This window comes from Epargyreus clarus, unplaced genomic scaffold, assembly GCF_041222505.1.
Source record: "Epargyreus clarus isolate Ecla_fem2 unplaced genomic scaffold, WU_Ecla_fem_2.2 ptg000005l, whole genome shotgun sequence".
In the NCBI taxonomy this organism is placed as follows: Eukaryota; Metazoa; Arthropoda; class Insecta; order Lepidoptera; family Hesperiidae; genus Epargyreus; species Epargyreus clarus.
This window is the reverse complement of record NW_027332213.1, coordinates 15,798,660-15,813,010: the sequence shown is the minus strand read 5'-3', so window position 1 is coordinate 15,813,010 and position 14,351 is coordinate 15,798,660. Positions and strand designations below refer to the sequence as shown.

General features: G+C 33.8%; 2 protein-coding genes across 2 annotated transcripts in view; one reads left to right on the top strand and one right to left on the bottom strand.

Annotated features, from left to right (window-relative positions):
• ChAT (Choline acetyltransferase) overlaps positions 1–6,557 on the top strand; it is a 73,455-nt gene extending 66,898 nt beyond the window's left edge. The window contains exons 7-13 of the mRNA XM_073093740.1: positions 1,151–1,328; positions 1,770–1,948; positions 2,468–2,688; positions 3,164–3,286; positions 3,816–4,002; positions 4,482–4,682; positions 5,142–6,557. Coding sequence (XP_072949841.1) covers positions 1,151–1,328; positions 1,770–1,948; positions 2,468–2,688; positions 3,164–3,286; positions 3,816–4,002; positions 4,482–4,682; positions 5,142–5,357 — 1,305 coding nt within the window. The 3' untranslated portion in view covers positions 5,358–6,557. The remainder of the gene's footprint in view (positions 1–1,150; positions 1,329–1,769; positions 1,949–2,467; positions 2,689–3,163; positions 3,287–3,815; positions 4,003–4,481; positions 4,683–5,141) is intronic.
• Positions 6,558–12,494: 5,937 nt separating this feature from the next.
• The window catches only part of Mekk1 (mitogen-activated protein kinase kinase kinase 4), a 53,920-nt gene continuing 52,063 nt past the window's right edge, over positions 12,495–14,351 (bottom strand). Inside the window, exons 29-30 of the mRNA XM_073073352.1 lie at positions 13,878–14,057; positions 12,495–13,195 (exon numbers count right to left, since the gene is read on the bottom strand). Of these exons, the coding sequence (XP_072929453.1) occupies positions 13,145–13,195; positions 13,878–14,057 (231 nt within the window). The 3' untranslated portion in view covers positions 12,495–13,144. The remainder of the gene's footprint in view (positions 13,196–13,877; positions 14,058–14,351) is intronic.

The window sequence follows — 14,351 nt, the reverse complement described above, 5'->3', positions numbered from 1 at the left end:
AGTTTATGAGTGTTAATTTACAAAAATATTATTGAACCGAAGGAAAAATAAATCTGTTTTAAATCTAATATAAATTCTGGAGTTTGTACTGAATAGAACAATTAGTGTAACTTTACATACATGTAGTAGCAAATTGGATATCCATGTTGAAAGTTAGTTCAACTAGATTTGTTTAGATAGCTCTCAACAAAATGTATAATACCTTTTGTAAACTGCGGTCTTATGTTTCATCGTGAAACTTTGCGATCGTCAGCTCGTCCTAATTTAATGTCCCTTTTCCAAACTTCGTTACTTCTACAGTCTAGGCACTCAGCTCGATGGATTTTATCACTAAGCTCCGATATCTACGCGAACTTTGTAGAGATCTCGTTTGATTAAATTTCTGAAGTTGGAATCTTGTCGAGCAAACTTTAAATGTCAAGAAGGTTATCGAGAATCGGTTTTATGTAACGAAAGTGGCACTTGAAAGTAATTTAAGCCAATATAATCATTAGAGTAGATATATACTTAGCGCAAGTTATTGGGAAAATAATTTATTTCTTTCTGTCCGGATTTTTACCGGATTTTTTAATAGTGGTGACTTGTGGATTGTTGTTTTAAAATTAAGTACGGCAACAAACACTATTAAGACACAAAGTAAATTCTGCACTGTAATAATGGTGCTGCGGAAATTTTAAAACAAAATATTTTAAAATGTAGATAGAAGCAATTATTCTTCCAAATACATTATTATTTCTTCCAAATACATTTCACCAGATGGCCCAGGTCGCCATCTTTTATTTATTGCATTAATAATTTAATTAAAATATCTTGCTACATACTTGCTTTAAAAAGCGCATTCATCATCAACCCATTACTGTCCCACTGCTGGGTACGGATCTCCTCTCAGAATGAGAAGGATTTATGATTACCTTACTATGATTAAAAGCGCATTAGTGAAGTTCTCTTTTTTATTACGTATTATTGTGCCTTAAATTGAACTGTCTCAGTTCCACCTTAAGATTCTTGATTTCAAAACTTGGGATGACGATCCTAGTTTGAATTAGCTTATGCCAAAATTGATGGGCAATATAGGAGCTTCTACTATGTAGTAGTCTATTAAGGTTACCTTAACCTAATGTTAGATGCTCAATAATATTCTTTGTTTCAGTTCTACCCCATACCCGTGAAAGCAGCAGACCGTGGCCGCCTGACTCCTGGAGAGATCCAGGCGCAGCTTCTCCACGCGATGGTGGACGCGGCTGGTGCCCCTCCAGCTCCCAAGATTGGAATACTTACCACTATGAATCGAGATCACTGGGCTAGAGCTAGGGAGCATTTGATTAAAGGTAAAGTGATACAGAATTGATAGTTAAAACATATTTAATAATCTTAAAAAAATATCATTGTTTTGTTCTGTTGAAGTGTGCAATAAAGAATATCAATCTATCTATTTGAATAAGAAAATTTGAGACGAGTCAGTACACAGTGGTCTAAATATAACTTGAGATTTTTTATGTATATTGTACACTTTTATGTAATACAACTATTATACACTACTCCAAGACACTGCCTGAGGGGTGTAGTAGGGTAAAAACGTTATGTCTTTATCCTACCACAACTGAGTCTTTACACATAGGGTAGAAACACATCTATAACCAACTAGGTGACTCTGATTCTGATTGAAGTTGTTTTCTACATCAGCACACAACTTCAACCAGCAGTGACTACAAGCAACAGTGAATAATGACCATCAGTTGGACTACAATCTAAGATTCCTCTATGTACAGACGAGATGAACCGCATGAACATGGAGCTGATCTCCCGCGCGCTGTGCATCCTCTGCCTGGACGAGGCGAGCGGCGACCGCGGCGACGCCGACGCCGACACCAACGCCATGCTGCGCGCCATGCACGGCGCCGGCACTAGACACCACTCCGCTAACCGCTGGTTCGATAAAACTGTGCAGGTAATACCTCAGAAGATAGTTATTGGATACTTATAATTATAGTTGTTGAAATGTTAAACAGGAAATCTAGAATTCTAGTGACATCTTATTGGCAAAACAACTAGTTATGGCTATTGCTTACACCGGTATAACCATACAAAAGCCAGTGTTATGTTCGATTTATCCGAAATGAATGCCATACAAAATCCACTCACTTAGCTACCTATTGATACACCTACTTAAGTTAGTTTCAATAAAATGATCTATAATAACTTCCGCGATATATTTAGTCCTTATTGAAATTCCTTCTAAAATAGGAACGAAATTGTGCCTTAGATGAGACCCCTGTCTCAAACGCATTGTTACTGAAATGAACAATGTACCTATTCATTTGCGTCGGAAATGTATATAGGTACTTACAAATTTTATTTTCATGATAAACTTGGGGAAACCAGTTTGATTACCTCATAATCTTATTAAATCCCTCGGTCCCTTGAACATAACAGAGCTACTCCACTTCATCAAGTTCCTGTCCCCCAGCTCATCATATCATCAGACGGCACGGTCGGCATGTGCTACGAGCACAGCGCGGCGGAGGGCGTGGCGGTGATCCGTCTGGCGGAGCGCGCGCTGGCCCGCGCGGAGGTGGCGGACCGCCCCGCGCCGCCGCCCGCGCTGCTGCCCGCGCCGCAGGCCATGAAGTGGACGCTGGGGCAAGACGTCCAGAGGACCATTGATCGCGCCGCTCGGGAGTTTGATCGGTGAATATTGTATTTGGCTCTGATTTGATACATCGAACCATTATTGCCACAATGCTGAGTTTCGACATTACCTTAAGAACATTACTTATGTAGATCTATTAGGCATAGACGTAGGCGTCAAGAATATATATTGACTTAACTAAGATTTATTTTTCCAGAATACTGCAAACGCACTTAACTTATACTAAGTGTAACCAGGATGTAACCACTGATCCCGACTAGCATAGGATTATCATGACGTGGACCATACATACGTTGTTACAGCTGAGCTCAATTAAAACATCTCATATTAGTTACTGTCGTTGCCGTACTGCCATAGTTGATTTACATCGCTGTCCTGAACTCCTGACGTAGAAAAACGTGTAAGCTCCCCAGTATTCTGTTATGTGTTCCAAATAACAGACAAGTTGTTGCCAAAGAAGTCTTTACATGAACTCCCGTGTTTGAGCTGAATATTTTTTTATGTGTCCCACAGTCAAATATCGGACCTGGACTTCAAGGTGTACACGTACCGCGGCTACGGGCGCGAGTTCATGAAGTCCTGCCGCACCAGCCCCGACGTCTATATCCAACTGGCGATACAGTATGCTTATTACAAGTAAGCATTCATCACTAAGGTTTTATTGAGCGATTATATAATTTTGCGAAGGAATAATAAATATTTTCGTTAATTTGGTTGGGTTGTTAAGGGAAGGCCTATGTCACAAACTATTCTGTAGTTAAATTACAGAATTTTAATGTAAGATCCGGTTTTCCAGAAACACGATTTCTATTAAAGTCATGATGGATGTAAATTAATCGACCGTTAAAAATTAAAAAAATGTATTATATTTTTTGAGTTGTCAAAAGGCAATTTACTTTTTTTTTCTTAACCTATCTCTTAAGATGTCAGCGAAGAAAAATAGATACTACTATTTACAGATGTTCACGTTAGTAATAAATTTATCTATTGTGAAATAAATGTCTTCCTATTTTATCGACTTCTACAAAGTTATGGGATCACCAATACACAGGTTATTGGCTCAGAAACGCGCTGTTGGTCTGGATGAAAAATCTATGTAGGTAATTTAACTTAAAATAGATTGCACAAATATATTAAATCAAACTCAAGCGACAAATGTTCCCAGGATGTATGGCTACCTAGTATCCACATACGAGTCAGCGTCCCTCCGTCGGTTCCGCAACGGCCGCGTGGACAACATCCGCTCGGCGCACGGCGCGGCGCGGCGCTGGGCGGCCGCCATGTGCGCCGCGGAGACGCCCCCGCTCGGCGATGACGACGGACAGAAAAAGGTGTCGTTTAATTTGTACGGGGTGAGGAATCTGACGTTTTGGAGCTTGGCTTGGCTAGGTGCTTCGCTGGTTGTGGAGGTTTAGATTTAGTGTTATAACAGAATGAAGATATATTTTCTTAGAAGAATATCGTTCGATTAGCGTTTTGATTTTAACGTAAATTAGTGACTCATTTGAAGTATACCTATAGGTAGATATTTTTCTATATTAAATCGAAAATTCCAAAATTGATGTTTTTGAAATTACCAGTAGGTAGAAGTATTGGATACCATAACACAGTAGGCTAAATTAGTAGAGTTACGTTCCTAATCAGATTTTTGCAATGGTACCTACACAAAAGTACAACATTATTAGAAATAGAAACAAATTACATACATAGGCTTGATTAGTTAAATTGCTGATAGCAAACCAAACTGGTTAATCAAAATTATTAACATACAGTTATGACACGACACCAAAACATGCACAACATAAATCCTCACCAATCCACGTCAATCCAGGAGCAGAAGAAGTTGGAGCTGTTCGACGAGGCGGCCCGCAAACAGACCGCTATCATGGAGGCCAACATCCTGGGCCGGGGCATCGACAACCACCTGCTGGGGCTGCGCGAGGCGGCCCGCGAGAGCACCGGGGAACTGCCCCCGCTCTTCACTGATCCCACTTATAAGCAGATGATTGAGTTCAAGCTGAGCACTAGTCAGGTTTGTGTCTACCCTTATGTAAAGAAGAAGTAGTTCCAAACAGTCACATTCTATTATTTTAATATCATTGATTTTCATTAAGCTGCCATCTTTATACATAAGTACACATTAGGCTTTTTACGTAAGCTAATGAATTTACAACAAATCTAGTATAAGATTGTGGCTCTACGATCTACATAGTTAGACGTTGATAAAGTCTAACCTAACTCATCGAATGTCCACATTTTTTAAGAGAGCTCTTTCACGAGACAAGTAAATCACAATAAATCAATTTTGTTCAAACATGGCTTCAAGGTTTTTTAAAACCTCAGCCTTGAACTCCTAGCCAAGACATGAAATGTTCCAACAATCAATTTGATTTTGACAGCCACGAAAAATTGTTATTTAATTGGTCGACAACCTATCTTTGAACGTAGAAACAGAATCTGTGATCCAGTGACAAAAATAATTTATTCGTAGGTGGCCACCACAACCGACGGAACATTTATGGGATACGGCGCAGTCGTCCCCGACGGCTACGGCTGCAGCTACAACCCCAAGAAGGACTGCGTCATCTTCTGCATTTCTTCCTTCTCTTCTTCTAGCGTGACAAACACTGAAGCCTTCCGGCTCTCTCTGGAGGAAGCCCTGGATTCCATGAAACTCATGTTCCAGAATCGAAAAGTTGAGACCTAAATATTTTGAAAATGGTCTATGAAAACTTCGAATTTAATGGTATATGTCTATCGTATTCTTTTCATATTTACAACTATGCGTCTTATTATACTATTTGAGAGACTTCGTTTATATTATAAATATTTGAAACTTGAAACATATCAATTGGCATGAATTTATGAAATTTGAAAATTATATTCAAAGTAAAATTTATATTAAATCTAAACTAAAGATATTTTAAAGGCTAAAAAGTCGAAGGAATCTAGTCCTAATCTATTTAAATTCTAGTCAAGTATAAAACACGTTAACGCTTTTAGTAAATGTAAGTATTTGAAAATGACGTAGTTAGTTGGTATTTAATACACACGTTCAAATTATTTAGACTAATTTTATTCTACTCGTTATTAAATATTACAATTCGAAAATATTATATCAAACTGATTAAAATATTTCTTATAGATTTAACAAATATCTTACTTATTGCTATTACTTTTAAAAATTAAATAAAAAGTAATGTTGCTATGAAACTGATAGTCAATTACATTTATCAGTATTAAGCCAAAAATTAAATAAATATATTTATCGGTCAATATACGATGTAATTAATGCTAAAACAGCTATTTCAAATTACTTAGCAGATGTTAAAAAATATTGATACCGCAGTTACCTCTACGTTTGGTTTTCTTCTAAAACTATTACAACTCTAAATTTTTTGTTACCATGAATTAGTGTAGTCCGCGTAAAACTGCTAGTCCGCTCTGAATATAGAAATGGATCGCGTAGTCATAGCAGATTGTATGACTACACAGGCTCGCAACAAGTTCAGAGCGGACTAACAGTTTGGCGCTGACTATAACAGTACGGGAGAGTCCTTTTAACACAAAAACACACAGACATGTCTTCGCATTTTGTATGTAAGTTCTAGTCAAAAAAATAAAGTTATTGCCGTGAACGCTGTCTTATGCCTATAGTTTATTAAAATTTACTCGTCAATTAAATTATGGTACATACTTATTCAATTATATGTCGGTATTAATACCTGTGAGGTATATACCATTTTGTTGACTTCTTTTCAAATAAATATTATAATATCTAAGTTGTATTATCACAAAATATTTATCTAAAATTAAGTTTGTTAATTAATTTATTAATTATGGAATGAATTTATAGTGGAAATACATATTTAGGTATATAATCATGTACTTACTATTCAACGGTATTTTATATTTTAAATATACCTACGGGTAAAAATATACTGATGTATATCTTGTAATCAACGTACATGTACGGTATTACATTAAAATCTAAATAATTTATTATCTATACACTTGTTAGTTATTTTAATATATATTTAAAATGATCTTATCTTGGATATTATCATGAGATGTCCAGTGTCAGGTCACAAAGTTGATCTATGCACCTAATTTGAAATAAGCACTCAGTGTTAAAATCTATCTGTCTCATACAGGCGTTCTTAAAATAAGTTTTTAATTTTGTGCCTAGAGAAAAATCTCAGACACTCGCGCTTATATTTAAAAGTTTTCATATTTTCTCGTAAATTTAGAAGGAATTTTAAATGTTTATCTCGATGTTGTATTATTATAATATATGTCTACGTATAACACTAGGTAGATCGTCGTATTCGATGTCGTAGAAACAATTAGTTGTTAGAAACTGTTGTAAAATATGGAATAATGTCAATGCTGTGGTGATATCATAAACATTAGATTTGTAATATATTCAAATTTTACTGTTGTCTAATCTGCTTTTTGAGAATGCCAAAACTGCATCTATGAGAATATATTTGTCGGGTTTCGAAAGTTGTATTGTATCTTGTGCTATGAATCTGTAGTTGTGCACTTTTGCACTTTACTATACATATATATTATACTATATACTTGTTCTATCAATGTCCTTATTGTAAGCTCTTAGGATAAAATTGTGCAACTGTGTCGTAGTGCATATGCAAAGTTATCAAAACTAAAGTGTTTAGATACTAAGTTTTATAATAATAAGTTATTTAAAAACTTGAAGTCTCTTTTATCACTATTTATTATATATAGCCAATGTTTTAATAAGTTTAAAGCTATCTTAGTTAAATTTATTAACATATATAATACTTGTTTATTATAATTACGGGTATTTACATAAAGATCGTGTTTTGTAATTTTGTTTCATAAATTTTTAATTGTATATTTCTTCTTATATTCTTCATTTTTATTAATTTAATAATTTCAATAATTAAATGTTATTTATTTTGTCCTGTATAATTTTAGGGACTTCATGGTATCTCTAGCTGTAAGTAGACTTATACATATCAAGAGTCGACTGTCATGCATGACGTGACCAAGAATATCAAAAACATATCAAAAATTAACTTTAAGGATTTATCAATTATAACTAAGTCAAGTTTATTGTGAATGTTAGTCTGCACACTGTAGATGCGACTAATATATAAATATAACAACATATCTTTATATTATTGGGAGCGTAATATTAGTAGAGCCCAGAGAACTTACGATAGTTAGATATTAGGGCTAGTTGAATGTCGTTAAAATATTGTCCTACCCTGCTAGTTAATATAAAACGAGTTGTTTTAGATAAAATATTGCATTATAATATCGTATACCTGTTATATAATATTATTTATTTTTTGAAAGCTTACACGCACATTTTATATTTCGTTACATGCGAACGTAACGTAAATAATAAAAAATATTTAAGTTCACAAATGCAAATGGTGCTGCTTTGGTTTCCCTGGAGAGCACTCTAACAGTACACAATAGTGTGTAGTTCCTAAAACAGTGCCCAATCTGTAGACCAGTGTTTTTGGGAACTGTATACACGTGTATGCCAAAGACATAAAGAACCGGCCAAGTGTGAGTGGGTTTTGCGAACTGCGGATTTTAACAGAAAAGTTTTAAAATTAATAAAACCCACTCATACTCAGCTGCTCAGTCCCAGTTCGGAGCTCGTGTATTTGTCATTACTTCGATAGCGAAAACTACGAACTTCGAAGCGAAAACTTCGATAGCGTGATGCAGATTTCCAAATACCTGTGGCGCCATCTCTTGAAAGAATTTATATTTTCGCCTTTTCTAGTAGTTGATAAAATCTCACTATTAGTATGTTATCGTAGTAAAATAAATGTTAGAACTTAAGAGAGCATAAATGTCGTGTTTAGGTACTTGAGTATCTCTGCGCATGGAACTATTAATTATTTATATTCATAGGAAAGTCACGTTAACTACAATTCTAGAATTTCTAGTAGTATGTATCAATAGTATAGTTAGACTTCTGCGGGCTGAAACGTTATATGAAACCCGTCATTAGAAATAAGAGATATTCTTACTTTAAAATAAATATTCTTTCTAATGCAGTCGCTTAAGTTAAGCCCTTACTGTTGTTGATTTTTGAAAAGTTTGCGACTTTGTTACCAGTTCAGTATGTATGTAGCTTTATTGGAATATATTGAATGTTAAAAAAAACATTAATTTATACAAAGTATTAAATATTGCATATACCTATGTTTACACAGATTATATTTTTTTGCTGTTAAGTATATTGTATATTTTCATTATTGTGAGCTAAGCTAAACTATCTTTGAAAAATATATTATTGATATTATAATGATGAGTAGAAATTAATTAAAAAATAAAGTCAATTTTGAATATGCTATATTCATTATTTTAAAATTTAAATTTTACAATTCAATCAAAATAACTCAATTCTGTAATTTAAGAGATTTTAATGAATTATATATGTCGTATATGAACTTCAACGTATATATTGTTTCCATAAATATTGTACTACATTATAGCACCCCTTTTTCTATCGGGGGTAAAAATTTCAGGATTTCTATTTAACTTTCGCTATAATGCTAGAGTGAAAAAACAAACTATATTTAGAATCACATATTTATTGAAAAAAATTGTGCGTTAAGCATTACTTCAATTTTTCAATCATTTCATGTCTATTTTGAAAATTTGAAGTATTATTTATATAAAATAGTTGCACTTATTTGCGTTTAAATAAATGTTTATTCTAAAATAAAAATATAAATTGATTTTAGGTTTATCTATGGCTGTTTTAATAGAGTTATATTCGGTATATTTGTCACAGCGCAGTATATTAGCTGAGTGTTAGCGTACCTGTATCGATATTGTATGTTAGAGACACTGTGGTAGAACGCAACGGTACATATCAATGTAAGTCTGTGTCAATTCTATGTTGATCTCAATAAAGTTATTCGGAAATCACTTGTTTCATTTATACACGGATATCATTACAACCATTTGTTATCATCCAAAAATATTTGATTTCTATTCAGAAGTCATAGATTTTTAGGGTTCCGTACCCAAAGGGTAAAAACGAAACCCTATTACTAAAACTTCGCTGTCTGTCCATCTGTGCGTCTGTCACAGGGCTCTATCTTTGGAACCGTAATAGATAGACATTTGAAGTTTACAGAGAAGGCATAACGGTGACCGCTATAACAACAAATACTAAAAATAAAATAAAGGTATGAGGTCGCCATACAACAACCGGTATTTTCAGGCATATTTCGATCTAACTGTTAAACGGTACTAGGAAGACAGTTGAAATGAACATTTCGTGATACGGAAGCCTCCATGTGCGAGTTCGACTCGTACTTGGCGAATTATTGTAAATTAAAAAAAAAAATCAAAGACATTATTTTAAAACCATATTTTATTACCATTTTCATTACACATTGTTCGTTATAATAAAATAGATCTATAACAACTACATTACCAAAATAAGTACAAAGTAGATGCTCTCAATAATTAATCAATTATTCTACACATTTCATTTATTTTCTTCTATTTCCCCCTTATATTATAACCATGGTTATAAATCTGAAGTTTAAATTATTACATAAATGACTATAAATTGACAAAAATGACTATAATCTTATAAAAATAATTTAGTTGTTTTTATTCACATTTTCGAGAAAAAATCATATTCAATTCGAATATTAATTTATGTATACAAGTTCATAAATGTATTTACAATACAGTTTAAATACCGATTATATTTTTCACACTCTAAATTTTTATTTATTTTTTTAATAATTTCTGGAAATGTTTAAACTTATTACTAAAATATAATTTATGATTCTTCCATGAGTTGCCACTACATAGTTAAAATAAATGCATTGGAATGTTTTCATAAATACAATAATATTAACATGCAATTTTTGGTTATTTATTTGTTTATTTTTATAACACTTCGGTACAAATACATGTTTTAATTAAAATGTTAAAATTTCATTAAATGTTAAATGCCCAACGTACATACACAATACATGCAAAATAGTTAATACATAGATTTTTTTAGATTGGAATCCTTGAATAAAACTTAACATTAGGTTAAAATCCTAAATTCATTTTTATCCTCCATAATTTTTCAAATTTATATCATAGATGCGAATATACATACATTATTAAAATGCATTACAAAAATCTAATGGCACATAATATGGACAATTGAGTGATTATTCTTTATTTTTAGTTACATATGAATACTATGACTGTAATTTATATTATTATAATATATCTGGTTACGTTATATATGACATTTTGGAAGTAAACGAGCATGTAGTCCAAGTGTCATTGCTACCCATGGAATGTGTAATTAACGCCAAATATATTGGACTTACTTATTTTCCGGAGGACTACGTTGGAGTGCATCATGTTCTGGTCTGAATATGATGACAGGCTAATATGAAGCGTTCCAAGTTAGTCTTAATAATGTATCTACATTATTTCACAGGTAGGACACTATTCCTATTTTATAGGGTAACATTACACATATCTATAGGCCGCAATAACCACTTACCATCTTCTATAGCATATTATGCATTCTTGCTTCTATAAAATAAATAATAATATATTTTTTACCAATACATATAGTTCAATTATTTTTATTTCTTCTGTAATTACACTAATATAATAAAGAGGTAGATTTAGTTTACGACAGAGACAGAACTGAATACTACTGGACCGAATACAATAATTAACTTCGACTATTAATAATCTATACATATTCTTCAAGCTTAGACTATATTTTGTTTAAATATTTTATAGCCATTTTCATATTTTTTTACATTCCATAATTTTATATATTCGTTTTTTCACCTAATACAATATATTCAATCTATATATAAACAGACAAAGACAAAACAATTTAGTGCCTTTTTTCTTTTGTCAATCTTTTTTTCTTTTGTTTCGTTTTGTAGCCATTAAAAGGCTTTAGTCATATTATTATAAAAATGGAATTGAATATAAAAATGGAATTAGAATTTTCAATAATTATTATGGTCGAATTTCAACGACTCGACGATCACTGGTTAATTATTAATATGCATTTTCACACATAAATGGAAAACTTCAGAATAGAGAATATGTATAAAATAAGTCTTGTTCACTTACACATAAATTACATAATATAAATACGACTACGGAGTTGAAACCTTTATTTCCATACAAGCAAGTAGAATTAAATCCGTAATCTGGACGATATTTTTGTGGATATTTTTAGTTATCATAGTCTAGTATTATTCATACATTTCATTTGCTTAAAATTTAATGAAAATAAAAAAGTATGTTATGCTATGTTATAGACTGGATTTGAGTGTGTAATTATAAAGATAAACGGTGCTCCTATCGTCATCTGTTGATTAAAATGGAAATGTTTGGAAGCATCGAATGTGACTTTCGTTTTACACTTTCTATAGTTCCGGAGCCCTTCGTAGTAATAATATTATCAGATTTTTTTACATGGGCAACTTAAAGCGTTTGGCACATACAGTGCAGGCGGCATGTTCATTTATAAGCCATCAATTCTACAAAAATGTTCACTATAAATAATTAAAATTCCTTTAAAAATCCACCTTTAAAAGGAATTTTATAGAAGCCATATGAAAAATATTGACTTTAGGCTTAGCTGCCTACTAATAAGTTTTTTCTAGAAAAGTATAGGAACATTATAAAATTGCGATTTTAAAACACGATTTGAAAAATTACTTGAAATATCCAACCAACCACCAAAATACTAAATTTGAAACAGGATTAGACTATCCCTAATATCGTGTATACTACGGTTCTTCCACTAAGGGCTTTGTATCGCGCCTTTTTACCTACATTATTCTTAGATTAAAACATACATGTACAATACATGATACGTATTAGTGAATTTTTCCTACAAAAGGCTTTTCATAAGGTACACGTTGCATTAAATCACGAATAATAGTATTGTCAATACAATTATAAAAAACAGAAAGAATATTGCTTTCTGTCAAATCCTTTTTTCTATTATCAATAATATTAAGCAAAGTTTTTGCCCAATAAATGGAATGCCTATTCGGGAAGACAGAGGTTTCAATTTGAAAATAATGTATTAAAATGTTTAAAAATACTGACAATTCACTGGTCACAAAAATATATAATGATTGTAAGGAAAATGTATTTTATTTCTAGAAATATGAAAATATTTGTACCACGTTTACTTCTCTACAATATCCTTTAGTTTATTAACACATACGACGTATGGTTATATAATTATTTGTCACATCAGATCACATAAGACCTTTAATTTTTCACGACTTCCAAGTATATGTATGTATGTATGTATTATTATATGTCACGAAAAGTCTCTCGATTTTTTCTCCGTTTTAAAGTCATTATTGTTTATTTTTCACACATTGGTGCACATTCCTTGTTCTCTTGTCACGTCATATGACATAATAGTGAATCCCTTATACAGTTGTATCCTGGTAATTAGGAGTTTTACGTAATGAGATAGGCCGGCTCACATTTGCAGTCGTCGTCAGATTTGATCTGAAAATAAATAGGTTTGGTCTAAACAAATTGTTATGTAATTTTATTTGTATGAGGAAGATTGACTGTTTTATACTTAATAAACATAACCCTTATGGTGTTAAACTTTATCCATTACCACTACTTTGGTCGAATCTGGCGACACCACCGACACATCTATTTCTGCCTATTAACAGCAGTGTTAAGCGCTGCTGTGTTCTGGTTCGAAGGGTGTGTTTAGGGAGACATACTTTTCCGAGGCGTTTCAGCTTCCTCAGCAGGCGGCTTTCATGAATAGCGGTGCATCATAGGGCTCGAACACAAAACTGCGATGCGACGCGATGCGAATTCGCAACGCAGAAAATTGCGATGCGAATTGCTGCGATGCGATATCGTGCGGTGTAGCGTCTCTCCGGGTGACCAACAACAACAACCACTGTGCGATGCGAATCAATTCGCAAGTTCTTGCGATCCCTTAGGCCGACCTTAGATAGGAGTCTAACCTTAACTATTTATTCCTGATGTCCATAGATAGTAGGAGTCACTTCTATATTATAAAGACATGATGTAACGTTCCCACTGACCATGAGGAAGTGGTGCAGTGCGAGCGCCTCCGCGGGGGGCTCCGGCCGGCCCCCCATGCCCACCACGAACATACCCGGTAGTTGCTGTGGTACCGAGAGCGGGCGCTGGGGACACTCACCATGAGGAAGTGGTGCAGCGCGAGGGTCTCGGCGCGCGGGCGGCGGTCGGGGTCGTGCGTGAGGCACGCGGCGCAGAACTCGCGGCCCTCGCCCGACAGCGCCGCGGGGGGCTCCGGCCGGCCCCCCATGCCCACCACAAACATTATCTGGTAGTTGCTGTCGTACTCCGAGAACGGACGCTGGGGACGAGTGGTGTGGTTAAAGGAAGGTTCGTTGCGACGCTATCTTTAACTTTTAATAAAAAATTATTTTAACCGACTTTTAAGAAGATTCTGTATTCGTCTAATATGTATATTTGTATATCCACAATTTTCTAAAAATACTGATCTGATTTGAATGGGACTTTCAGATATCTAATTTGAAGTATGCAATTAGGTAGATACTAGAAAAAATTGAAGTGTAGTAGTGATTCAATTTCTTTCACAAAGGCAGAAATACACTCGGGAACAGCATATTACCCGACAGTGATTAAT